The following is a 27,852-nucleotide window of genomic DNA, read 5'->3' as shown; positions in this document are numbered from 1 at the left end:
CTTGTGGAGGTAAAGGATAAGCATTGCCTTTTTCGTAGGCATAGACATCCCTATTCAATTTTTTTAGTTTTCACTTCAATGTTTGTCTTAACCACATCAATGGATGAAAAAATTTGACCATAATAGAGTTTATACCTGGGGAATTCTGTATCTGCTGTAATGTTTTTCTCCAGGATTTCTAGTTCGCCTTTAAGAGTAGCAACTTGTATGTTGTCGTGTTTTATGAGGATACCTAGGAATTCCATGCCTTGTCTGTCGAATAAACTCTAGATGGAAACTAGATTTTGGAATAAGTCCGACAGGATACCTCCACTGACGGAGACCCTTAGGTACTACCCTTTTATTGATGCATTGTTGCAGATATCTAATTTCCAACTGTAGCTTCCAGTATTCTAATAGCTTCTTGTCAAAGTCATTCAAGTTAGCTATTATGTTAGAATTATTGTTGACCAGAGAGCTTGGAGAATGTAAATTGTTATCTTGGTCACGCCAAAAAAGGTTGGGGTTTTTAGATATTCGCCAAAGACAGGTAACATGTTTAATGTATTTTGTAATTGTCCTTGACTGTCATTTTGATTCCAGCCTTGATCGGATGCTATAGTACCACTTCTGGTTGCATTGTTCATATGTTCACAGCTGTTTCATACTTGAAAATGGGACAAACCTTGTCCGTTGGGAATTGAGCTGCTTAACGAATTGGTAAGCAGAGAGGAGCCACTATTTCTCTCATTGGCAAGTTTTTTAGACAAAGTATCCACTCTGACTAGCAGTTGTTGCACCAAAAGGGTGAAATTACCCACAGCATTCGCTTCGTTGTTGATGCTCACAGGTGGATTGAGTTCATCTTGTGAAAATAAGGATTGTGAGGAGATACCTGCACCATTCGTCATACAACTTCAGAAATGTAAAAACAACACAACCAACTAGTACTCGTAAACACAAAAAGACAGGGAAACTTGCAGATGTTCTCCTTTTCCAAAACTTTATTCCGTTAGCACTTTCGTAAGGACTAGTATCCAAACTTCCTCAGACAAAGTTACACAAGCAATCAATGACTTACATACTTATACAATTAATAAATAACACAATTATGTAAAAAGGCCAATTAAATAAACAACTCAATTCCTTTCCTTCTATGGAAAAATATTTACTTTGTATTTCCATGTATAATTCATGATTTTATTGCTAAATACCTATACACTAAATTAGTGACTTGAATTAATATAGAACACAAATGTATTAAGTAGAAAAAATAAATATGTATATATATATATATATATATATATATATATAAATATTTATGGTATCAATTAAATGCTTAGGGCTATATTTTGTGTTAACCCCCCACACACACACACACTGCCTAACTGTTTAAGTTTCAAAATGCATTTAATGGAAGCATATTCATTAAGGCCAGGGTGTGTGTGCAAAGGTTCTAATTTGCCACTACAATTCCTTTTCTTCTAACCTTAATGCCCATGGCCCTCCTCTTTTGTTATATAGTTCCTGGTGTACAATGGCAAACAAAAATTTGTGAGTGGGGTGTTGCAATATGTGCCTAACCAAAGCATTTGTGGTGGTACCTTTACTTATATGAAACATATGTTCGTATATGCGTTGGCACACTGTCCTTTCTGTCTTACCTATATAAAAGGATTGGCATTGTTGGCACATAGCATAAACAATGCCCTTAATATGTTGTATTCGACATCTCTAATGGTTATTTTAGTGCCCTCATGAATATGCTGACACTGATGGCAGTGACCACATTTGTACATACCCATGTTCTTTTTTGTAATTCTACTTGGAAGTTCTAAGATGTCCTTTAAATTTTGGCCACGCCGATAATGTGTGGCAATTTTTCAAACTTTTTATTGATGTGTGTATCTTCTGCCATCAGTGCCCAGATCTTATAAATAATAATTGAAGCAATTTTTGCATCCTTTGAAAAAGTTGTGATGTGTGGGACTGCCCATGTCTAATATACCTTTAGTATGGGAATTTGTTTGTGCATAACTATTTCTATCAGCATCTGACTCGTGAATAAAATCATGATATTCATTGAACAGGATAGGTCTAAAATGTCCCATGTTTCTCTTGTTAACCACTTCTTGCCTTATTTTATCAAATAGTCTGAGTGGATAACCTCTACTACTGAACATGGATCTAAGTAAACTACATTCTACTTGGAAATCATCCTCAAAGGAATCATCCTTGAAGCCCTGAACAATTGGCCTTTACACACACACACACACACACACACACACACACACACACACACACACACACACACACACACACCCTGGCCTTAATGAATATGCTTCCATTAAATGCATTTTGAAACTTAAACAGATAGGTAGTGTGTGTGTGTTGGGGGGGGGGGGGTTAACACAAAATATAGCCCTAAGTATTTCATTGATACTATAAATATTTATATATATATATATATATATATATATATATATATATATACATTTTTTGTTCTACTTAATACATTTGTATTCTATATTAATTTAAGTCACTAATTTAGACACTAGGTATTTAGCAATAAAGTCATGAATTATACATGGAAATACAAAGTAAATAGTTTTCCATATGAGGAAAGGAAATGAGTTTATTTAATTGGCCTTTTTACATAATTGTTTTAGAGGTGCAAGTTCATCATTGACCGTGAGAATGTTCCAATGTTTGGACATAACATTCCTGATTAGGTTGATGTTATGCCCAAATGTAATGAACCGGATGGATTCCCTACAAGTACTCCATCAGAAATATTGCTTGACCACACGGGTGTAGCTATGGAAATGATCCTTTTGAACAAGGACATATGATCTGATTTGCCTACACATAGTAAGGCATGAAGTTTAATTCTGGTGGCTGCAAAAAAAGAAATTACTAGAAAGTAGAAATCAAAGCCAAAACCAACTGTATTTGAAGTGTTGAATATTTTAACAGATAAAAGAACTGGAAGTGGGATCTCTAGAAAAGGGTAGGAGCAACTTATATAGAAATAAATGAAAATTATGGGAGCAATGCATGCAGAAAAATGTTCGGGGGAGGGAGTGAGGTTTAAAGGAAGGTAGGAATTGTGCAATTTGAATGTACTAATGATAGTTGTACAAAAGAATATGTGATGTACTATACAATGTCTGTAATTGCAAATACGTTTTTTTTTATATAAATGTTGGTTTGCCTGTGTTAAATGATTTAAGGTGTTTAAAAAAGAGAATAAAATTTTAAATGAAATTAAAAATGATCAAGACTAACATTGAAAATAAACATTGATGATATAGGGGAAACTAGAAGGATGTGGTATAATAATGCAATGAAATAACATTGTGTAAATCGATGGGAAAGTATACCAGAAGTAATTAATGCCACTGTATGGAAAAAGTGGTGTACTAAGACAGTAGAATGTCAAGAATACATAAGGAGATTGGTAATAAGTTACCAGTGATGAGAAATATGCCATATTAAAGGCAGCTGAAAGAGTGTTTATTTTGTGGGGAGAAAGAGACAGCTGAGCATGTTTTTTTTCTTATTGGAAAGTAAAAGTTGTGAAGAAATATGTTTTGAGAATATTAATATAAAATGGATATGAATATGATTGTGTGGCTATTAGAACATGAAGAAAGAATATGTAAGAAAGGTAGATAAGAATTTATTTTATGTGAGTTATTTGGAAGGAAAGATTGAATGAGATTTTGTTTAATGGGAAATGGAGTTTGGCAGATTAGTTATGGCTGTGAAATCAGTGGGGCCAGTTATGAATAGAGATAAATGAGAACTAGTTAAAAAAAAGTATATATATTTGCCTGCACATATGTACATGTTTTAGATGTGTAAATAATTGTTTTTTTAAATAAAATCTACTCATTTCAGTTGGTGCCACTGGATCTTTTACATGCAGTTGAGCTGCCGCCAGCTCAAGCAGATGGGGCCTCGGTTTAACATCTCATCCAAAAGACAGCACACTCAGGGCAGCATCCCCCTTATGCTGAGCCCTCATGTGGGAATAGAACTCCCAGCCTTCTGCACCAATGTGTTTTACCTGTTGTGCCACTGACACTGTTTTTCATTATAATTTCTTTATTTTCAGAAAGTATCCTTGCTTGGTTGATATTCAAACCGGGAGGGAATCTGGACCTTGACAAGTTCTTAGCATGGTACATTGTAATTAGGGATACTGTACGGGTCAGTTGAAGCTTCAAGTCTAGAAACTTCCTAAAGAAATAAACTTGAAAAGGGAGACTCTGTGAGCCCGTCCGGGGACACAGTACAGAGGGTACCCCTCAAAGGTCACCTGATATGGTTAAGAACTTACCTGCTCTATCCTCAAGGGGAATGAGCCATAAGGGTAGAGACATTTTGCTGCAGCCCATCCATTTATAAGTGCACCTTCTTTGGGTTTTCTTGATTGATACATGGGATGAATTCCTGCCAATCCTATTCTTGTTTTCCAGATTTTTTTAGGAAGGAACAAAATAGGTGGAGAGAGTTCACCCTTTTCCTTTAACTCACATTCTTCCTACAGCTCCACAGAAACAAAAAGCTGACCCATTGCAGTGCAGAGAAAATGAATCTGAAGAGTTCCATCTGATAGTTGAAGGTGATAAAATATGATTACCCTAGTGATCTGCCTTACTCAATTATCTTGAGTTGTTAGATGCTTTGTAGCTTCCATATTTTCACAGTACTTTCAGTTGTATAATAATCAGCAGTACACAACTGTTTTTGCTAAAATTCCCTTTGTTTTTGTCCGAATCCAGAATTGTGTGAATTCTGACTAAGTGATTGACTATTATGTGGCACCTTTATAATTGCAGTTGCCTTCTACAATCTGGACTTCCCAACAGAGTTGTGCTTGGCCATCTCCTGGAAACAAAATTGAACAAGAAGTAATGGTTTGCACAGTTCTGCAGTAGTCTTATCCTCTTCATACCAATGTTTTGTTTTATCTGTATTATAGAGTTTACAAGAAGAACTGGAACAACTCAAACACGCTCTTGGAAAAGCAGAACTTGATGCAAAAAAATTGCATGAGGAACAAGAAAGGAGTAGAGACAGCAATACAGTCCCAGAGCACAGTGACCTGGTACAGGAAGCTGTTGGGTTGAAACAAGAGGTGAGCAAAAATAGTTACATATGAAATTGACGTCCATTTTAGTATTAAATCTCTGAAATCTGAAGGTTACAATAAAATGTTTTTAAGAAAAGCTCTTGCTTGACAAATGATACTGCAGCAATTAGTTCAAGAATCAGATCCGTACTGTCTTCAGTACTGTTTTGTGGATGTGTAGATATTTTTTTTTTTACTTCTGTATGTGCCCCCTGCTCACAGGTTATATAAGGGCAATCCTTGTGTAACCTATTAAATTCATTCCTAGTGAGGTATGGAAGAAATGCAGCTGCATCTGTCAATCACATATATTGATAGTAATGATCAAATGACAGAAAGCCTTGTGGTAAATGGGCATCCTCTGTATAAACTTGTTTACCCTGCCTTTTTTCTGTTGCCTGTTTTACTCACACCAACCAGCAGTTACTTCCAGAGGCAAGATGGCCTGATTTAGTCAGCTTACTTTTTTTTCTTAATAGGTTCACTTGTTCACCATTGTACTTGATCACAATGTCTGGTTAATGGAGTCCATGTTTTGTGTCTCATTTATAAGAGAGTTCTCAGCTACATAATGTGTGACTTTTCAATATGTTCATAGGTTCATAGATTAGTACTAAGCTAACTGCCCTTGCGAGCCATTTTAAGCCTAGCCAGTTATCACTTGTGAGACTCAAACCCTGCTCCTTGTGTTTGTAAGGCAAACAACTTAACCATTAGACCAATGTAGTGAAGTAGCCAAAGCACACTGATTACAGAGAAAAATATCTCAACAGTTTAGTGAAGATTTGTAATCTATGACTGAAAAAGACTGGGTAGATTATAAGTGATGTAAAATGTTTGCAACTGAGTGTGTGTTGGTATGGTTTGTGATGTAAAATGCTTGCAACTAGGATTGTGTCAGTGTGGTTTGTTTTCTTTTATATAAATGTATGATTGCCTATGTAGTAAGTGGTTTAATAAAGATGTTTCTTGTTAAAAATAAAAAAAAGTAGGATTGAATAATTTATGCAATGTTGCTTGGGTTATATGATGTACAGCAATATATGTAAAGTATAATGTTTATGTTAATTATAGTTTGATTACTTTTATACGAATGTAAATTTTGCCTGTCACAAGTGATAATTCAATAAAGGTGTTTGGGGAAAAAAAACACAATTTTTGTGAAGATTTGGTAATCAGTCACCCATCAAAACAATTCATTTTCTTAGCATGAAAAAGTCTGCATTTGACCTACAGAATATCACATTTTGAAGAAAAGAACAGGTGAAAGTAAGTATTAATGATTTTGCAAGGAAGTGATATGTTTCTCCTTACAACATAATGTTAGTTTACCCATTTCATACACACCCCAGTCTATGACAGCAATATGATAAATCATCAGGTAGCCTTCAGTTACATTGATCCGGAGGAATAAAAACAGTGCCTCTGGAAGTCCTTCAGTTTCTTTAATGTCAAGACTAGGAAAAAGGCTAATGCCTTGAAAACCAACATCAGCAAGCATGTTCATCCCAAGAACAAAAAGGTTTAAATTGCTTAATGCTGTTTAAGATTGACCAGAGCCTTCGCACTCATTTTTATTTCAGCTTTGTGTTTTAACTTCCTGATCAGTTGTGATTTTAGAGGATCCTTAAAGGCCACATTATTTTTCAGAAGAAGCCGTAATCCATAGAACTACTGCAAGACAGAATGTCTATTTGAAATGTTAGTGTAGCAGTCATAAGTTATTTCTCTTCACTTTCTGGAAGACTGCAGAAGGGCACCAAACTAAATCAGGATCTACCTCAAAACGTATTTTCCAGCAGAAAGACCTGAAATGCAATATAGCCAAAAAAAATGTCCAGGTTTATTACACCTGATGTAAAGTGGGTTGTAGTGCCACTTGAGATTTACTCCAGCACCAAAACGGGTACAATGTTTGTTCAGACTGTCTTTAGCAAGATTACCATAAGCTTGACAAATGTAACATTTCAGGGGTGCTCCCCTGCAGCACAAAACACATATGCACCCTTTAAACTTTTATTTCCACTATTATTTGAGCCTTGGTACTGCCCATCCACAATATGCATCGCAGCCAAGACCTCCCAACCACAATTCCAAATTCTATGCACTTGAAGTTTAGCAATCTTAGACACATCGTGGGAGTAATACTGCTTCTGAGGAATTAACAGCACTGAGCTCTACAGCTCCTTACTTAATCCAGTTACATCTTACATTTACTCGGTATCCTAATCTACCAAAGGATGTTTGCTACTTTTTTACCTACTAGAAATTATTTTAAGGATAGCCACAAGGGCATGTCCTCTGCTTTTGTAGTACAGATTGTATATAGGACTTAAACCAAAAATGCACAAACAGAGAACAAAATTCTCAGACATCAGGATATCTCAAGAGACAGATGTAATGGAGGCACAAACTTCCAAAGTTGAACTTCAGTTATCGGTATGCCAGGAAAAAGACATATATCTAGCAAATGCTGCAAATTCTACAACAAAGAAGAAAAGAAAAATGCAGCAGCCAAATCTAAATTAGAACAGACTTTTGTAAGAGATGATCCAAAAATGGCATTATATCAAATTTAAAATATATATAGGTCAACTTCAGAATGCTGACACACCATATGATCGACATTCCGAAAGACCGACATCCTGAAATAACACTATTTACGTACCTGTAAACACAGTAAAACTGTTATGCAGGGGGACAAACCCACCCTGCACACACCCCCTGCTCCTTAAATATTCTCACTCCGAGATCGCACTACAGTGCAGGAAAGGGGAATCTCCCAGTCCCGCACTGTAGTGGGATCTCCGCTATCATTTGTCGGCCTTTCAAATGTTCGCTAATATGGTGTCTGCCATAGAAGTTTCGAACATTTGAAAGTTCGAACAAATGAAGGGTTCCCATATATATATATATATATATATATATATATATATATATATATATATATATATATGTGTGTGTGTGTGTGTGTATGTATGTTTGTATGTGTATGTATGTATGTATATATATATATATATATATATATATATATATATATATATATATAATCGTAGTTGCCATGGTATCAAACTAAAACTCGAGCCCAGTACTCAGAATGGGCTCAAAGGCCATCAAATCTTGGCAAGCTTATTAAAACTCCAAAACCCACCTTATATAATTTTGAAAATTAAATTCAACAATAACCATTTAATTCAAACATTGGGCATTACGCACATCCAGCTCTTCAGTAACCATACTTATTTTGAAATGACTTGTATAACTACTTAAACCAAACGAATATTCTGAATTTAAATTCATATCATAAAAACGTCCTGCTTAAACCCTTCATTATAGCAGAAATTTAATTCCAAACCTCGAGAATGACTAAGCCGCTCACATGGATGGCTTTACCTCACAGTTTTTGCATATGCTTTATTAACAATATTGCTAAAATCTTTTAAAGGTATAAAAAATATTACATCTAATGGTATCTCATACCTTTTTTTAAATGGACAAGAACCATTCTTTTTTTAACACCTTTATTAAGTTGTTATTTAAGACACGGCACACCTACATTAATAGAAAACAAACCATAGTAACATTTTCTCATTTACATAAACCATAGTAATGTTTTCTCATTTACGTAAGTTGTATATTAAATGTTTTTATAACCGTTTTCCAGTCCAACATTACATAAAATACTCAGTTTCTGCCTTCTCTTAAACCTTACTCATCCTCCTGAACATTGTTGTAGATGTATTGTTCCCACAAATTCCATTTATTTCTTTGGAATTTGTTCATCCCCTTTTCTTAGGATGTATCAGTTTTTATCATTTTTAGCAATAGTTAATACAGTTGGTTTAGATTTTGATTTCCATTCTCCAGTATTTTATTTCTTTGGCAGCAAACAGAATTAAACTTGAGTCCTTACTATGTCTAGGCAATTTGGATCCTGTGTCCCTACTGAAAAGGATAATTTCCTTAGTCACAGCCATTTGCTCCCCCAATATTTCTGACAGTACTCTGTAGGGAATTTTTAAAATCTGCAAAGTTATTACATTAAAAAAATATGTTCCAAGTTGCGTCACTTTTCCCAACATTTGCTGGCTACCTCAGGAAAAATTCTTTATAGGCAGATTGTAATATGCAAAGCTTCCAAGCAAAAATCCTAAAACTTCTGGACTTTGTTGCTTACTATGTCCTCCATTGGTCCCTTATAAATTCCTTTTCCAGTCTTCTCAATCTTTGCTGACCACCTCTGATTCTTAAAGTAGCATGCAATATTTATATGCAGTTAGCTTGCAGTATTTTATATCCCTACTAATTGTCCCTTTTCTAACTGCAGCTTCTGTTCAAGATGCAACTAAAAACTCTACCAGAGCAGCTCTTTCACATAGAACTCCCCTAACCATTTATCTTTGTCTACATGTGGCCAATAGTCCAAAAAACTTCTTGGCCTCATACAATTCAATTACCTTTTCCTGTCCACTTATTTGCTCCTGATAACTTGGTTCCTTTGCCTTTTTCTCTCAAATTCCAGCCCCTCTTGCCCACTTCTTCCACCCTACTTGCAGTCATCCCTACTGACAAAATCTAATTTCTCCAGCTTCATGTTGGCTTAGTTCTTAGAATACTTTCTGCAACTTTGACTATAATATTGTGTATGGCTGATGTCCTTCAAGGATGCATCTGCAGTCCTAACATATGGGTTGTCCTGCCTCAGGCAGCCCTTCGGTCGGCCGGATTCCAAAGTCTGGGTCTGGCCTCGGCTGATGTCGCACTTCACCCGACGTCATAGCTGCAGTCAATTGGGTATAAAGGCATCAACCGACGCCATTTTCCTCAGTCTTTCTTGCCGCGCGGTGCCCGAAGCAGAAGCTGTTCGCAAGTGCCGGTCGGTCAGAACCAGAGATTACTACTACGAAGACTTCTAAAAAGCTAAGTACCCCGTTGGGGACTCTTTCTTGCCTCAGCCGATGTCAGAAAAAGTAAATAACTGTTTAACTTGTGGGAAACAAATACCTCATAAGGATTTCCACTCTTACTGCCTTCCTTGCTTAGGCCCAGACCACGACGTAGCAGCTTGTCTAGCCTGTGCTTCCTTCAACCGACGGACACTTAGACATCGGTCGGAGTTTGCTGAGGAGTTTTTCGGCCCCGCTTTGGCTTATAACATGCCGTCGGAGACTCCGACTACACAATTAGCTAAAAAGCGTAAGGAAAAGGACCGACACTTGCAGTCCGCGGTTTCGGCCGAAACCACGGTAAAGCCAACCGCGAGTGTCTCGGTTTCGGCTGAAACAGAGTCCTCTGTTCTTCCTTCGGCCGAAAGCATGCCTCCTACTTCCGAGGCCTCAACTTACATGGCTGAATCTGCTACTGAAATTCCACTTACTGTTGCAGGTTCTCAGGATTTATCAGATACTATCCCCTTAGACATTTCTACTCCTGCACGTGGAGCTGCTAGGCCCCCTGCATCCATGTCTATCAAGGCTTTCTCTAGGGCTAAAGCAGCTAAATCTTCAAAGGCCTTGCCTGCTAAAACCCCCTCACACAGGCCTAGTTCTAGTTCCCAAATGCTCAGCCTGGCAGAGGATCTCATTTCTTTGATCAGGGGATCCCAACCTCACCCTGACAGGGCCTCTCATCCCCCTCCAGAGAAGAGGCCTAGAGCAGAGCCCCCTGAGCCAGTTTCAACTGATTACTCCTCGGATGATTCAGAAAATTCAAACCCTCCAGAAGGTCCTTATTCTCCATATGAGGACTCTGACGCAGAAGACTCCATTCCTTCTGCCTCTCCTCCTGAGGAATTTTCTTTTGGGGAAACCTTGCATGCTATGAGAGAGCAATTCCAATGGCAGGGCCAGGATTTTTCAGATTCTCGGAAAAGGCTAAGGACCTTTTTACATTTACCACAGCATAGGCCTTTAGCTATTCCTCCAGTACTAACAGTTGTGGATGATGCATTTAATGATGCTTGTACTGCCCCTGACTCTCTTCCCCCGGCCCCTGCTAAGCCCGACAGATACTACAGGGTCCCGGACACACATTATCACTTGTATAAGGCTCCTATTGCAGATCCTGAAACTATTTCACAGGGCCCCAAAGCTGTAGCAGCAGCCTCTGCCAAACCCCCCCCCCCTGCAAGAGAATCTAGAGCATTAGAGAGATGGGGTAAAAAAGTTTATACTTCTGCTACTCTTTCGGCTAGGGCCTTAAACTGTCAATTCCACATGATTCAGTATCAGGAATTTTTGTTAGATCAGCTAAATAAAAAACTGTCCTCTCCTGAACCTTTAGACCGTAAGTCCCTTCAGGATTTGGTACATAACATTCAGCAGGTCAGTAATCATTCCTTAAAATGCGGCTATGATGCACTGGAGGCTTCCTTTAGATCAGCTATGACTGGTACAGTGATCAGAAGGCATGCATGGTTAAAAGAGCAATCCTTACCAGACCATGTAAAGTCAAAGCTCCTAGATGCTCCCATGGAGAAACACAGTTTGTTTGGCACCCCTGCACAGCAAGTGTTGAAGAAGGTGGAAGAAAAAGCAAAATCTGTCCAAACAGTCAAGGATTTCTTACAGGTCCAGCCACCAAGGTTTAGTAGAATATGGCCTTCGAAGAATTGGTCCTTTCCAGACACCTCCAGAGCACAGAGAGGCAGAAATAGGCGCCCAAGAGGCAGAGGTCAATCCAGAGGTGCCTACAGGGGGCGTCAGTGGCAGCCTAACAACCAGAGAAGTACTGCCACAGATCCAGCTACTACCACTTCCACAGGACAATCACAGTGACTTGGCTCTGATTCCGCCTTCCAGGGAACAACTGGAAGCACCCTTAGGCGGAAAGCTAGCCTTATTTTCAGTAAACTGGCATTACATTACAGGAGACAAATGGATTTTACAGACAATAGACAAAGGCTACAGGTTTCACTTCCATACTCTACCAAGACAGAGAGGAATGCCAAACCTACCACCAAACCAAAAGACAAACGCTCTAGAACAAATCAACCACTTACTAAAGATGAGAGCTATAGAAAAGGTACCGTCTCTGGAACAAGGGCAAGGATTTTACTCCAGACTTTTCCTGGTTCCAAGAAAAGAAAACCAATGGAGACCTATTCTCGACCTGTCCGCTCTGAACACATATCTCATTGTTCCAAAATTCAAAATGCTGACCCTACAGCAACTTCTTCCCATGCTGAGCAAGGAGTCTTGGCTGGTGACTCTAGATCTCAAGGAGGCATACCTGCACGTCCCTATACGACCAGATTGCAGAAGATACCTCAGATTTCTTGCAGGATCAGAGCATTATCAATTCTCAGCATTGCCCTTTGGCTTATCTACTGCGCCTAGAGTATTCACGAAATGCCTGGCATCAGTAATTGCTCATTGCAGGCTTCAGGGAATTCAAATTTATCCATACCTGGACGACTGCCTGATACAAGCGGACAACAAGATCAAACTAAGAAAAGACTTGGAAAAGGTTATTCACCTATTGCAAGCCCTGGGATACACAGTCAATATAAAAAAGTCAAGGCTGGTACCATCCCAAAGGATAACATTCCTGGGTGCAGAACTGGACACATCAAATCAAATGGCATTTCTCACAGCAGAAAAGCAAAAGCAACTACCACTCTATTTCATGGCATTAACAACGCAGAACCAGCTTACAGCAAGGAAAGTCCTGCAAGCCCTGGGTTACATGGCATCCTGCATAATATTGATTCCACATGCCAGACTACATATGAGGAAGTTGCAATGGTACCTAAAGAATTTATGGTCTCAGCACAAGCACAGCCTAGAAACCCTAATTCCAATAATTCCATGCCTGAAGCAAGAATTCCTGTGGTGGGCTCAGGCCTGTCAGTTGAACAGAGGACTACCTTTCCACAGACCTCAACCAAGCCAGACTATCACCACGGACGCCTCAGACCTCGGTTGGGGGGCACACATGGTGGACAAGTGTATACAAGGCCTATGGACACAAGACCAGCTGAACCTACACAAATCAAAAAGAGATGCTGGCAGTGAAACAGGCAATTCAGTCTTTCAGACCGTTTCTTCAACAAGGTCATTTGCTGATAAGGACGGACAACACCACAGTCATGTGGTATATCAACAAACAGGGAGGCACACATTCATATCCTCTATGCCGGATGGCAATGGACCTGTGGAATGTGGCCCTGAACCTCAACATTCAGCTCCAGGCCATTTTTGTGCCAGGAAAAGAAAAAATATACTAGCAGGCACCTTAAGCAGAACTACCACGGATGCCCACGAATGGATGCTGCATCCAGACATCTTCAAATCCATTACAAAGAAATGGGGGCTACCAGAAATAGACCTGTTCGCATCCCCACACAACCACCAATTGAGGAAATTCTGCACAAGGACATACCACCCACTTGCTTGGAAGGTGGACTCCCTATCCTTCAGTTGGGAAAACCTGACAGCATATGAATTCCCACCTCTTCCTTTGATGCACAGAGTGCTACTGAAGATCAAAGAAGATCACCCAAGGATCATCCTGATAGCTCCAGACTGGCCGAGGCAACATTGGTACCCGCTACTGAGGAGTATGTCTCGGGAACACGCATGGCTTCTACCTCTAGTTCCTTTGCTGCTAACACAGAACAACTTCAAGATCCTGCATCCAAACTTGAAAACACTGCAGCTAGCTGCTTGGAATATTGCATAAAACAAAATAACCCAGTTTTATCTCAGAGGGTTAAAGACATTTTCCTGGAGGCTCGCAGACCCTCCACAAGGAAAACTTATTCAGCCAAATGGAAAAGATACCTCATTTGGAGTGCAGCAAAAGGAGAAAATGTATCATTAGCAAACATAGCTAACATCCTGGAATATTTAGCAGAACTTTTCCACAATGGCCTGTCTTACTCCTCCATTAAGATTCATGCATCAGCAGTTTCAGCAGAATACAACATGGATCCTCCAGTCTTCTCTCATCCTCTACTCAGGCAGTTTCTGAGAGGAATTAAAAACGTAAAGCCTCCAAGGAAGCCACCTTTGCCTACATTGGACCTGAACTTTGTGCTAGAAAAGTTAACACTTCCCCCTTTTGAACCAGCAGCAACAGTAGAATTACAGTTCTTATCTTGGAAAGCTGCTTTTCTGCTTGCAATCACTTCAGCAAGAAGGGTCTCTGAATTACAGGCATTAATGGCAGTACAGCCCTTCCTTATCTTCCATCAGGATAGAGTGTCCTTGAGAACTAACCCTACCTTTATGCCAAAGGTGGTCTCCAGGGTATCACTGAACCAAGCAATCCACCTACCAACATTCTTCCCCAACCCACAGAACAGGGGGGAAAGACTGCTACATACCTTGGATGTGCACAGACAATTGCGCTACTACCTGGACAGAACCAAGAACCATAGAAAAACTGACCAGCTTCTGGTAGCATATGCAACAGGAATGGAAGGAAAAGCAATTTCAAAACAATCTCAAAATGGATAGGAAATTGCATTAGATTTTGTTACTCCTTTCATGGAAAGACAACTCCAAAAAACATCAGACCTCACTCCACAGCTGCTACTTGGAGCTCCGTGCATACATTTGCCAAGCATTATAATCTACCTTTATACTCCAGATCCCGAGCAGGTTTTGCCACTGCTGTTTTGCAAGGGATCTTAACTACACCATAATCTTCTTAGTGCCTCCTCCCCCAGTTTGGCTATGGTATTCTACCCATTTGTTAGGACTGCAGATGCATCCTTGAAGGACATAGTACAGTTTTGTACCTACCATAAATGTAGATGTCCGAGAGGTATGCATCTGCAGTCAGGATTACCCACCCTCCTTCCCCTCTGTGGTACTCCTAGGGTATTTGCCCATCTTGTAGCTAGCTGGGGGAATCTATTATGGTGTATTTGTTTGTATATATGTATATACATGTTTATTTTTGTTTGCTCTCTACTGTTTGGAATCATTTGCATTTATCCAAATTTAGCCTTCCTAGAGGGCACCTGGCATCTGGGGCAAGAAACACTGAGGAAAATGGCGTCGGCTGATGCCTTTATACCCAATTGACTGCAGCTATGACGTCTGGTGAAGTGTGACATCAGCCGAGGCCAGACCCAGACTTTGGAATCATGCCGACCGAAGGGCTGCCTGAGGCAGGACAACCCATATGTTAGGACTGCAGATGCATACCTCTCGGACATCTACATTTATGGTAGGTACAAAACTGTACTTTCTTAAGGATCTGCATCCAAAATCTTGCATGTATCTTTCTGTCCATAAACAAAAGCTTTCAGTTTTTCAATGTGTGTGTTATTTGTTAGTCTCTTCCCATATATCCTTATCTGACCTATGAGAAGCCTTTTTAATCCATACCCCTAAATACTTTATCTTATATCATCTCCATAAATATGGGCATAGCCAAAACAATTCATGTCTGGGTATGTCATTTATGACTGAAGCCTTTTGTAGCTTCATTATTGTTATAGCCATAAAAGATATGAGCCTGTCTTTACATGTTCCACAATAATATGCCTTTTTCTGTGTTTTTGTGGTAAAGAATATCTGAAAGCAGGACCTTCAAGATGTCTACACACTGAGTTAACAGCTTAATTTCAGCTCTCCCAGTATGAAAACAGAAACTCAGAAAAAAGAGCTAAAGAATTTGTCTTTTTAGGTAAATTTAATTGACTGGCTAGTAATTGCACTGTCTGAATGCCAACAATAAAGAAATTCAGAGAGCCTAATAGAAAATCACAAAAGGTGAGGAGAAAATACTGGCTGGAAAGAATCCTGCATCTGTTCATCAATTCAAGCTCCAGCTTTGGTGAAAGATGCGACTTCCAGTAACCTAGAAGAAACAAAAGTGAAATGTGTTCAGAGCTGAATAAAATAAACACTGAAGGAATTTGTCAACTCAATTAAAAGGCTAGAAAATATAGAAGAAGCTTTAAATCGATGTTCAGAAGTGCTGATAAAACTGCAAAAAATTGGAGGTAGACATGAAAAAAGGCGGGCTGAGTATCAGACTGCTCAAGAAGAGGATTTTTTTCAAAAAGTGGTAGAATTAAAGGAACAGAGCACATAGGGAAAACAGATTTTTCTGCTGTACCAGAGAAACTGGAAAGAACAGACTGTATTAATTTTATAAAAACAAATAAGCAACTGGACTGGTATTTCATAACCGGAGTTGCTAATTGAAAGGGCACATTGTGTGTATGCTCCAAACCTGGCCATGAGAAAGCAACCCAGACCTTTAATAGTAAAGTTGCAATCCTACCAGCAGAAAGAGTTGATTCTGGCAAAACTGTGGCAGAAGGACAAAGTACTATAAGTGGGAGATGGTAGAGTATTTGTGGAAAATGGTTACTCGCTGTACAGCAGCCAGAAGAGGAGTAAATTTATTCCATCAAACAGGAAATGTTGAGATTCAGTTGTGAGATTCAAGCTGCTGTATCCAGGTATTTTCTGATTTTTTTTTCATGGAGAGTCAAAATCATTCTTTGATGAACATGCTAAGGAGGAAATGAGTGTTTTTCCAATAAAATGAGTTTTGAAACAGAAGTGGATTCTCCTCCTTACTCTTCTGATGATAGTGTTTCAAAGGAAAATGCATGAGAGACTGAAAAAGCACAAAAGTTGACTAGAAGAATCAGGAGTACACTGGAAATGAACCAGCGACTAAATTTGGGAGATGGAGCTCAACAGGAAGAAAACTAGCAATTCAGAAATTATTAATAAATGTAGATTTACAAAGCAATTAATTTGTGAAGTATGATAGAACAAGAAAACCTGGAAAACATGGACTTTTTTGACTTTGTTAATCTTGTAGTGGACTCCAAAGCATATGCCCTACTTTGTCATTAGTGTTTGGAGGAAAATTTAGGAGATGGGAAGAAAAAGGAAAGAGTTAACTAAGTAAAAAAAAAAATTTGTTCTTGATTGTATTTTTGATGTATAGCATTAAATGCATGCTATAAAGTTAAACCTTTTTCAGTTGATTGTGTGTGTAATAGAGATACTTAAAGTAAACAGGTGCACCTACTTGTTTTTCTCCTCGTTTCATCCTTATTCAATTAGGAAATATAGGCACAGCAAAGCAAAAAGAGAAGAAAGATTGGACAAAAGAGCATGATGAATGTAAAATCGAAGTGCCTTATTTTTTAACAGGGCAATGATTGGTTTAAGATCACTTTTTTAATTTGATAAGGTTTAAGGGGAAGCAAATAAATAAAAGAATACTGAATAGTGTTTCTGTCCAGCACATAAATGTTTACATTGCAATATGTGAAGTGGAACACAACTGTGTATCTGGTTCTCTTGTTTCTATGGAGACAGTATGATAAGGGACAATAAAAAAAGAATGCTTCTTTTTCTTTCACTGACTAGATGTTTTCTAAAAGCATCAAGCGTTCTTTTGGTAGAGAAAAAAAAGGCATAAAACAGCACTTAGTGGAAATGGCACAGGCTGTATCTTGTGTCCTAGCTTGGATAACCTTCATTATAGGTTAATTTAAACATGTTAGTGTGGCTGTTAATGTGGGACAATTCTATCAGGAGGGTTAAACTTCATTATTTGAAGATGTACATGATTTTGTGTTAATATTAAATTATTAGGTTCTTGAGGGTGTTCTGGAGATTTTTTTTTGTTTGAGGGTATTCCTTAAAATGAGAAGTTTTGTAAAATGTAGGTTCAAATGGTTATGTCAAGAAACAACTGTATAAAAGACCATCCTGCCAAACAGTGTATGCATGTAACACAAAAGCTGAAAATATACATTAAAAAGCTGGTATACATAACAGGTGGGAATAATAACTTCTTATGACATTTTCCATATCTATAAATGTGAATGGTCTCATAGACACAAGAAAAAGTAGTGAACTGTATTACAAAATGCAGAGTACAAATTGCTATGCAACAAGAGACATATCTGGAAAGAACTGAGCATGTAAAGTTGATAAAGGATTTCAGGATGGTTATTCAGCTGAATATCTGGCACAAAGAAAAAGGGGAGTACTTGTATCAACTGTGAGTGGACCCTCCAGTAGTGATAGAGGAGGCAAAAAGATGGTAAATTTGTAGTAATAAGTGGCTAGTGGCAATCAAGGAGGATTATGCTGGCATGTATTTTAAATTCCACCAGAAACTGTTACATTGGAGCTTAAGAAAATTCTGGGGATAATCATCTTTCAGCAGGGAATATTACTTATAGGTGGAGACTAGAATTTGATTTGCAACAGTGAAGCTGTATCTGGGGGTGGGGGCTTAGGAGGGAAAATGCAACAAAAGAGGGCAGATTTTTGAAGAAATGTATGAAAATATTTCATATGGAAAATGTGAATTCAGGAGTAGGAGTTCAGGAAGAACTTGGATACTATTCCCCAATATACAAAACTTGGGCTAGGCTAGACCAAAATAATATTCACAGGAACATGTGCATTTAATTGAAAGTTTTGATACGCATCCAATAACTATTTCAGATCACATGCCAGTAATAGCTAAACCAAAAATGCAGGATAATGAAATAATAATGAGACACTGGTGAGTCCTCGGAATTTAAGACTGAGTAGTGGAAATTATTTGGGAGTTATTAGAAAAGATATTTTTTTTCTGAAAATATAGCTAGGGAGTAAGATGAAACTAAAGTTGAGTTTAAAATGGGGTGGAGATAAAAGAAAAGAGGTGGTTAAGAAGCAACAGTAATTATTTAGAGGCACTGACCAATGCTAAAGTATTGCAAAAGAGAGGGAATCTCACAAAACAAGAGGAGAAGCAACTGCAGAATGCTAAACACAAAATAAGGGATTGCCTGAACAATATGCATAAGTTTAGAAAGAGTGTGATTAAGCAGCTGTGTTTTTTTTTTTTTTTTTTTTTTTGATAACTCCAGAGTACAAAAGCTTAATTTAGCACAATGACTCAAGCAACAAAGTAGAAAGGGCTATCACCAAGCTTAGGGAGCCTATATCAAGGAATATAACAAGGGATCCTGTAGAAGTATAAGAAATGTTTTGGAAATTCTATGAAAGTCTGTATAAAGCAGAGCAATGTGGAGATCAAGAAAACGTACAAATGGAAATGTTTGTGGAAGAATTAAATATGCCAGTGTTAAAGGTAGATGAGGCTTAATTACTAACAGCTAAGATAATAGGAGATGAGCTAGAATGGTGATGTATAACCAATATTCAGGAAAGTCCACAGAAATGGATGGTATTCCTGTGGAAGATTGGAGGCTAGGAGGGAAGAAAGTGATAAAGATCTGGAAGGTTTTTAACAGCATCCTAAAAGAGGAAGCACCATAGAAATTGGTAGGTTTAATACCTAGAAATGGTAAAGACCCATCAGATCAAGCTTCATATAGGCCCATTTTGATTCTAAACCACAGTTATAAAGTGTTGGTCTATAATGGCTAAAAGAATGGCAAATGTGATGCCTAAACTGATATTGATCAATGTGGTTTTGTGGAGGGAAGGCAAACATTTGACAATATTAATAGAACAAGGATGATCAAGAGGAAAGCAGAATGTAAGTAAATACCACTGTTTTTTGTGGGTCTTCATGCAAAGAAAGTATTCGACAGAGTAAGCTGGGATTTTGAGTAGAGCAATGGAAGCATTTGCATTCCTTGTTGTTTGCATTATAGTTAGAACCATTGGCAAAGAAAATAAGGGACTCAAATTCAAGGATATAATAGGTATGGTAGTAAAGAAAAATTAGCTTAATTTGCAGGTAGTTTTTACCTGACAAAACCAGAAAAGGACATTTCAGTGTTGTGGAACATTGAGACATTTTGGGATGCAAAATTAATGAAGATAAAGACAACAGCTGTTGTAAACTGTGTACCCACACACACTTTGTTTCAGCAATATCCATATTTATGAGGGCATGATAAAATGAAGTACTTAAGACTATGGATTAAAAAGGATTCTGTTTTGGCAGCTAAGGATATGTGGGAAGATATTAAAATATAATACAAAAACTGAGAAATTGGAAGTTCTGTTTATGGTTAGCAAGATACAAGCAGTGAAATGTTTTTAGTCCCCTTAATTTGATACTTGGGTCAGGTATATTTTTATCAACCAGAGGAGAATTTGTGGATAGCAATTAATAAAGAGTTGAAGGATTTTATATGGCTGTGGAAGAGGGAAAGACTTGAGTGGGATATGCTGATCCTTCCAATAGAACAATGCTGTTTAGCATTACCTGATTTGAAGGGATATTTTAGAAGTACATAGTTAAGGTTCTTATAAGTAGAAAGCTATGACTCAAAGTGAAAAGGGATAATGATGAAACTGGAGGAATCTCAAGAAAGAGGAGGAGACTGGGATTTTCGATGCAGATCCTCAAGGAGAAGAACAGTAACAATAGAGAATATTACAGGCTAACAGAAGGTCTCTGGCTAACCAAGTTCGCAGATGACTGCAAACTACGAGCCATAATCGAAACTCCTAATGATGTGGACATCTGCAAAAGAGCCTCACTGAAACAGATGCCTGGTGTCAAAGCCATGGCCTCAAGCTCAATGCCAAAATGTGCACGGTCATCTCCTTTGGTAAAAACTCTGTACCCATGACCTACCACATAGGCGCGGTAGTCTACTTAACACCGAAAGTGTGATGAGACCTTGGGACACAGGTGGACAGCAGTCTCTCCTTTGATCATCACATTGCCACATTAGTCAGGAAATCCTATGTGGCACACCTCATTACAAAAAGTTTCTCATCTAGGAAAAAAAGAGGTCATTGTTCCCCTCTACTCTGCACTCAGACCCATTATTGAGTACAGCGCCCCTTTTGGTATGTACCTCACAAGACATCTGCAACAACTGGAAAGGCCATAAAAATACCGCACAAAGAGGATTACAGGCCTCAAACAGATGGTCTACGCAGACCGTCTCAAAAAACTACAGCTTTACTCCGTCGCATATCGCCTACTCAGAGGCGATCTCTGCCTGATATACAAAGCTATGTCCATCCCAGAGCTGTTGGACATGCTCCACTTAAAGAAATCCCAATCCCCTCCGAGCTACATGCTCTTGGGACCTAAACCTTGTCACCACAATCAACAGGACATGCTGGAGGGATAGATTCGTGTCCCAGAGACTTCCCATACTCTGGAACAAACTGTGTATCTTTATCAAACAAAGCTGTTCATTAGGATTCTTCAAGAAAAATCTTGATTGGATGGGAAATGGGAAATTCACCCCGGGGGTCACTTCTGTGGCTCTGCTCGACAGGAGCACAGGAAAATAATTTTCTTGGGTGGCAAAAGCCAGGGTACCTTTTTGGCTAGCCTTATATAGACCTTAGGGCTAATAGCCTAGTACCTACCTATGTTCATAAAGTAGCTGAAAGTATTCTAAAAACTAAGCCAACATGGGGGGGATGAAGAAAGGAGATTTTTAAGATATGGATGATTGCAATTATGGGTGCAGAGAACAACCCAGAGGAAGTTGGAAGTTACTAGGGAAAACTGGAAAAGCAACCAAGGTATTAGGAGCAAATAATTGGACAGGGAAGTGGTAATAGAATGGGAAGAGGCCAATAATTCATTTGGACTGCAGGCTAGAAGACTGCCTTTTCTATAAAGGATTGATGATAGAGTGTAGGGAAAGAGAAAGAACTAGGGAAATCCTAAACAAAAGACCAGCACTGGTAGAGTTATTAGAAGTATCTACAGTAGAATAAGAAGCTGCTGTTAAAAAGGGGATAATTAGTAGGCCATATAAAATATTGCATGATAAATACAGAAATCAATCAGAAGATGTTAGAAAGGATTGGGAAAAGAGACTGGATAAGCAATTCACAAAGAAACAATGGGAGGATATACACATGGCTCCCAAATATGCAACAAAGTCTAAAAGATTTAGGATCTTTGGAAGTGTTTGTATAGGTATTTTATACCCTAAGCATACTCCATTTTTTACTAAGGTAGATTACAAATGATGGTGTGAAGGGAAAGAAGAAAAGTAATTGGGAAAATAATTTTAGGGAATGTAATTAGTTGCATTCTTTAAAAATCCCCCTGTAGACTATTCTATCAGAAATACTGGGTGAACAAATTGGTTTAACTAAGGAAATTATTTTTTTAGCTATGATAGTTTTGGAATTGTCTAGGTATAGTAAAGCCTTGCTGAGTTTAATTCTGGTGGCTGCCGAAAATGCAATTACTAGAAAATGGAAATCCGAGTCTAAACCAACTGTACTAGAAGTAATGAATATAGTTGGGGATAAAACAACTGGAAGTGGGATATTTAGAAAAAGGTTGGAGCAAGTTACATAAAAATAAAATGGGAATTTTGGGAACAATATATGCGGAATAATGTTTTGGAGGAGTAATGAGATTTAAAAGAAGTTAGGAAATGATTGAGTTTTGTAATTTATTTTTGACAATGGATAGATCATAAGTGATGTATGATGGTTGCACTGAAAATGTCAGTATAATTTTTCATTTATATAAATGTATGATTGCCTGTGTCATAAGTGATAATTTAATAGTTTTTTTTTGTTCAAGAAAAATTTGCTTTTTCAGATATTTTATTTCCATACCAATTATGTCCTTGAATTGCTGAGTTCCTTATTTTGACAGTGGCTGTAAATATGAAGCAAATAAGAAAAAAGAAATAGGATTACCCCTGCTTGGTTCCTCTGTTCAAGCATAACTTATCAGAGAGGAACCACCCCACTTTCATTGGAGGCAAGAAATATTCATATATCCTCCTAATTTTCTTTCTTATTGTATCAAGGCATGCACTTGCTTTCGTTGCATGATAATAAAATCCCAACTTAATCTATTAAATGCAATATGTGCATCAAGACTTGCCAATAGCAGCAATATTTTCTAACATTCTGTTTCCCTCTGTATCATCATTTTTCTATTAAAGTTGCTAAATGTTTGTCTCCATTCCACAAAACCGCAGTGATCAATATCTGTCGATTTTGTTTTTTTGATTTTTGGTTTAGGTTTTAATTTACATTTTCTAGTAATTGCTTTTTTGGCAGCCACCATTATTAGACACAGCAAGGCCTTACCACGCCTAGGCAATTCCAATTCTATATCATAGCTCAGAAAAAAATCATCTCCCTTGTTGGACCAGTCTGCCCACCCAGCATCTCTGACAATGCATCCCGCAGGGATTCCTTAAAGTCCGTCAATTCACCGCACTCCCACTCCCAGAAAATGTTCCCAGTTATGTCTTTCTTTCCTTGTCACACCTCCAACATTTGCTGTTTGCTTGAGGAACAATTCTCTGGAGTCTACTTGGGGTATAGAAATATCTATGCAAACCTTTCCAAGCAAAAATCCTACATATTTTAGATTTTGCATATTTGGGGAGACATACATATATCCTCCCATCCTTTCTTTCTGAATTGATTATCTACTCTCTCTTCCCAATCCTTTCTAACCTCCTGTGATTGATTTTTTAGTTATGCAATATTTTATATGTTCTATTAATTCCTTTTTTAATGGCAGCTTTTATTTTAGATTCTACTAAAAATTCTACCAGTGCTGGTCTTTCCCCCTGTTTCTTTGTCTTTGCCTATACAGTCGACCCCCAAAATTCATGGGAGTTATGTTCTTAGAGCACCTGCGAATTGTTTAAAACTGCGAATTTTTGAGCTGGTCAAAAAAAGCCTATAATTGCCTATTTTTATAGTTTAAACCCTAAATACGCCCCCAAACACTTAAATTTAATTTAAACTCAGCTTAATACATTACCCGTGCTGTACTACTATGTCTCCCGCAGTGTTAGAATATTATATACCGATGTTACCCCTCTACAGTACTATTCTGTATGTACAGTACTGTACTGCAATTCATGCAAGCGTGTTTTCTTTGGTATAAGCAGGGTAAATGCAGTAATAATTTAACTGTAAGTAAACAGATGAAATGAAACATGCACTGTTTGTTTAAAAAAAATGTATTACAAAGTACCAGTTTAGTGGCTTTATGACCAAGATAAACTTTGGTAATGACTAATAGTTCACATTTTTAATAGGAATGATCTTATTTTAAACAGAGGTATTAAATTAACTATTTTTCAAAGGGTTGACATATGACTGTTATCTCTGGCGGTGAAAGAATGTGATTAATTTAAATACCAAGGAGTACATTAAGGTCCTCGTACGTCAGGTGTTCAGAGTGGGCATCAATGAGGTTGTTATCTTGAGTAATGTCATCAAAACCTTCACCACCAAGTATCTTTGCCAGTTTCACAGCTTTGTCGACAGCCTTGTGCTGAATTTCTTGAGGTGAGAAGCTTTTGTAGTCATCGACACCGTCTGGCCACAGCTTCTTCCAGCATGCATTGAGGGTTTCCCTTTTCATCTCCTTAAGAGCAGCTTGGATGACTGACAGGCATGTTGCAATTGTAAAGTTACACCAGTAACCCTTTAATGTAAAATTCTCGTCCCATGTTCATTGCATCCACAAGGTGTTGGAGAGAATTCCTGGTATAAAGAGCCTTGAAGGCACGGATCACGCCTTGATCCATAGCTTGGATGAGGGAGGTGTTGTTGGCAGGGAGGAACTCAATCTGGGCTCCCCCATAATACAAATCCAAAGGGTGGCCACCAGCATTATCCATAATGAGCAACCCCTTGAAGTCCATGCCTAAGTCGTGGAGGTATTCCTTGGCTTGAGGAATGAAGCACTGGTAAAACCAGTTTGAAGCTAGGACTTTGGTAATCCATGCCTTAGGGTTGTGCATCCAGTGAACAGGCAGCTGGTCTTTTTGAGGCCCCTAGGGTTAGAACTCGTTTAATTTAGAGAGTTCTCCCCCTCCCCCTCCTTATCCTTTTCTGTCAGGTTAGCCATTTAAGTTAGAAGCTTTCCTTCTATCTTTTTTTATAGGCCAGCCATTTGAGTTAGAGACTTCCTATTTATACCAAAAAAAAAAAACTCTAGTTTGTAGTATACTGAGTTTTTTCCTGTAGACTGTATATTATTGTTAGCTGTTGTTTTTTTTTTGTTTTTTTTTTTTTTTTTGTTTCAGGATGTCTAAAGAATCCAAGGTGTCTGGGTTCAAGAAGTGTGACTCATGCTGTCAGAAAATGTCTCTGACAGATGGGCACACTTCTTGCGTCTATTGTTTAGGTGCTGTGCACCTGCAGAACTCTTGTTCTATCTGCCATGCATTTAGTCCAAGAGTTCTGCAGGAGCGCAAGAATAAGCTTATTCTTAGGGGTCTTTTAAAGCCCCAGGATTCACCGGCCAAGACTCAGCCTGTGAAATTCCCTAAAGCTACCAAATTGTCGGCTCCAAGTTCAGAGCTGTCTTTTGTTCAAACTCTTCCTGCCACTTCGGTTCCAGCTGGAACCGAAAAGACTATCTCCCCGTCGGCTCCATCAGAAACTTTGGAGCTGTTGCGGAGCCACAAGAGGCTGAGGTCCCCCTCTCTAGAATCGATTAATTCGGCGCGTCGGTCTCCCCTACATCAGAGCGAGCACAGTCACAGATATTCTCACTCCCCTTGATCCTCTAGGCTCTCGGATCACAATGTGGAGAGAGTGGTCAGTAGGTTGCTTAAGTCACAGGCACTTGCCAAGATGTTGTCCAGCCCTCCTCAACAGGTATCGGCTCCGTCCACTTCTATCGCTGTTCCTCCTTCGACTCCATTGAGCTCGGAGCCGGAGTTCGTTGGGGTTAGAGTAGTGGAACCATCGGCTCCAATAATTCTTTCTCCTTCAGTTCCATCGTCGGCTCCGATTCCCTCGATATTGCCGTTCTTCGAGGGATCTGGGCGCCGGGGCTCTCTCCGAGGCTTGCTTCAAGGGGGCAAGTGGCATCGGACCCTTGTCCGACCCCATTCTCCCTTTTGGAGCTTCGGCGAAGGTGAGCTCGGCTCCTACATCGACCTCGGAGCCGTCTCCCTCGGTGTGGAGAAGGATTCCGATTTCCTCGGAACCGGAGCCTTCTCTGCATTGTGGCAGGGACGCCTTCGATGTCATGAGGAGTGTGCTGGCCACTGAGTCAGCTCCACTATCGCCCCCACCGGCTCCGTCCCCTGTAGTGCCTGTGCCAACCTCTGCTCCTCCCCCAGACCCCAAGCGTGGGGAACCTGTGCTCCAGGGCACCCTATTGGTTGTTTCCTCTTCTTCCGAGGCCTCCCCTGATCAGAGGATCCCCCTCATAAGAAGAAGTGCAAGAGGAAGCACATTGACTCCTCTGAGTCTGTCACTTCTGATACAGACTTAGATGACTCTGAAGGGACCCGAGATCCCCCTCTGAAGATGCTTCCTTTTCGGACATCTTCGAAATGCTTAAGCAGAGGCGGAGCTGGAATCCCCTAGCACCTACCGAGGATGAGTCTGTATTTCTGGATGCGTTCGGTTCCCGACCTTCCACCTCCTGGGTTTCTCCGCCTTTCGATCCACTTATGTCAGTGGTGGCTCGTAAGGCTTGGTCAGCCCCGGATACAGTGGAACCAACCCCGAGGAGACCTGGGAAGTTTATCACTGCACCCCATGATAAGCAGTTCCTTACCAAAGGTGTTCCTGTGGATGCCATGGTGGTAGCAGCAGCCACAAAAAAAGGAGTTAGCGGAAACTTCTTCGTCTGTCCATCCTCCAAACAAGGAGTCTAAGACTATGGACAGATATGGGAAGCGAATGTTTGCTTCAGTGACCTTTTCTATGAGGTCACTCAACTACTTATGCCAATTTACCCGGCTTCAGAGGGATCTCTTTAAAGAGCTCGGAGATACCCTTCAAGATCCATCAGCTGAGGGGGCTCAAGCTAAAGTGGCTTCCCAGCTGGCAACTCTTAATTCAGTAGTCAACTCCTCCATGAGGCTCATTTCCTATGCAGCCGATGGTGCGAGTAGAGCCACAGGTACGGGTGTGGCCCTTAGGAGACATGCTTGGATGCAGCTGTGTAATTTTGTGGAACCCTTTAGAGCGTCATTCACCAACACTCCCTTTGATGGTTCCTTTCTTTTTGACCACAAAAGACACTTTGACTAGGTGTGAGCAAGAAGGCAAGACTCTCTGCTGTGGGAGTCTGTTTTTCCACTCCTTCCAGACCATACCCCAAGGGTCAGAAGAGTGGTAAAATGTGGTTCCGAAAATCCCAGGGAGCCTCGCCTGACACACGTAGTGATTTTTCCTCCAGGGGCAGAGGGGGAAACAACAACAACAGACACCGCCCTCGTGGCAGAGGGGTCCGCAGAACCAGGGCAGCAGAGAATCTTTCTCTGAGAAACCCTTTCAACATCCCTGAAGGGTTGCCCGCCTCTGGAGGCAGTCTGGGGAAGACCATCTCTGTACCCAAAAGCCTGGCAAAAATTAACGCAAGACAGATGGGTGCAGTCAGTTATATCCTGAGGTTACAAAATTCCCTTCTCTCAACCCCCCTTACCTTCAAGCAAATCCCTTCCAGATGTTCCACCCAATCTAAGGGACCAAGCAGTCATAGAAGTTTCAAAACTGCTAAAAAAAAGTGTCATCCAGGAAGTCCCGGCAGACCAACACGGATCCAGAACTTACTCAAGGTTCTTTTTGGTACCAAAAAAGACAGGGGACTGGAGACCGATTCTGGATCTCAGCAGACTAAACAAGTCTGTTCAAAGAACAAAGTTTCGGATGGTCACACTACAGTCCATTCTACCCTTTCTGGATCGGGACAATTGGATGTGCTCTATAGATCTTCAGGATGCGTACTATCACATCAAAATGGAAAGGCGCTCCAGGAGATTCCTTCGCTTCCGGCTGGTAGCCAGTCTTTACCAGTTCAGAGCTCTGCCCTTTGGTCTCACCACAGCCCCCAGG

At 39.5% G+C, this 27,852-nt stretch overlaps 1 protein-coding gene across 1 annotated transcript in view; it reads left to right on the top strand.

Annotated features, from left to right (window-relative positions):
- SPAG5 (sperm associated antigen 5) overlaps positions 1-27,852 on the top strand; it is a 958,852-nt gene that overhangs the window by 579,062 nt on the left and 351,938 nt on the right. Inside the window, exon 9 of the mRNA XM_044054398.1 lies at positions 4,970-5,125. Coding sequence (XP_043910333.1) covers positions 4,970-5,125 — 156 coding nt within the window. The remainder of the gene's footprint in view (positions 1-4,969; positions 5,126-27,852) is intronic.

The sequence above is a fragment of the Protopterus annectens genome, chromosome 13.part0 (assembly GCF_019279795.1).
Source record: "Protopterus annectens isolate FY-2018-M chromosome 13.part0, PAN1.0, whole genome shotgun sequence".
In the NCBI taxonomy this organism is placed as follows: domain Eukaryota; kingdom Metazoa; phylum Chordata; order Ceratodontiformes; family Protopteridae; genus Protopterus; species Protopterus annectens.
Note: the sequence above shows the minus strand (reverse complement) of the source record. Positions and strands in the feature narration are given on the sequence as shown.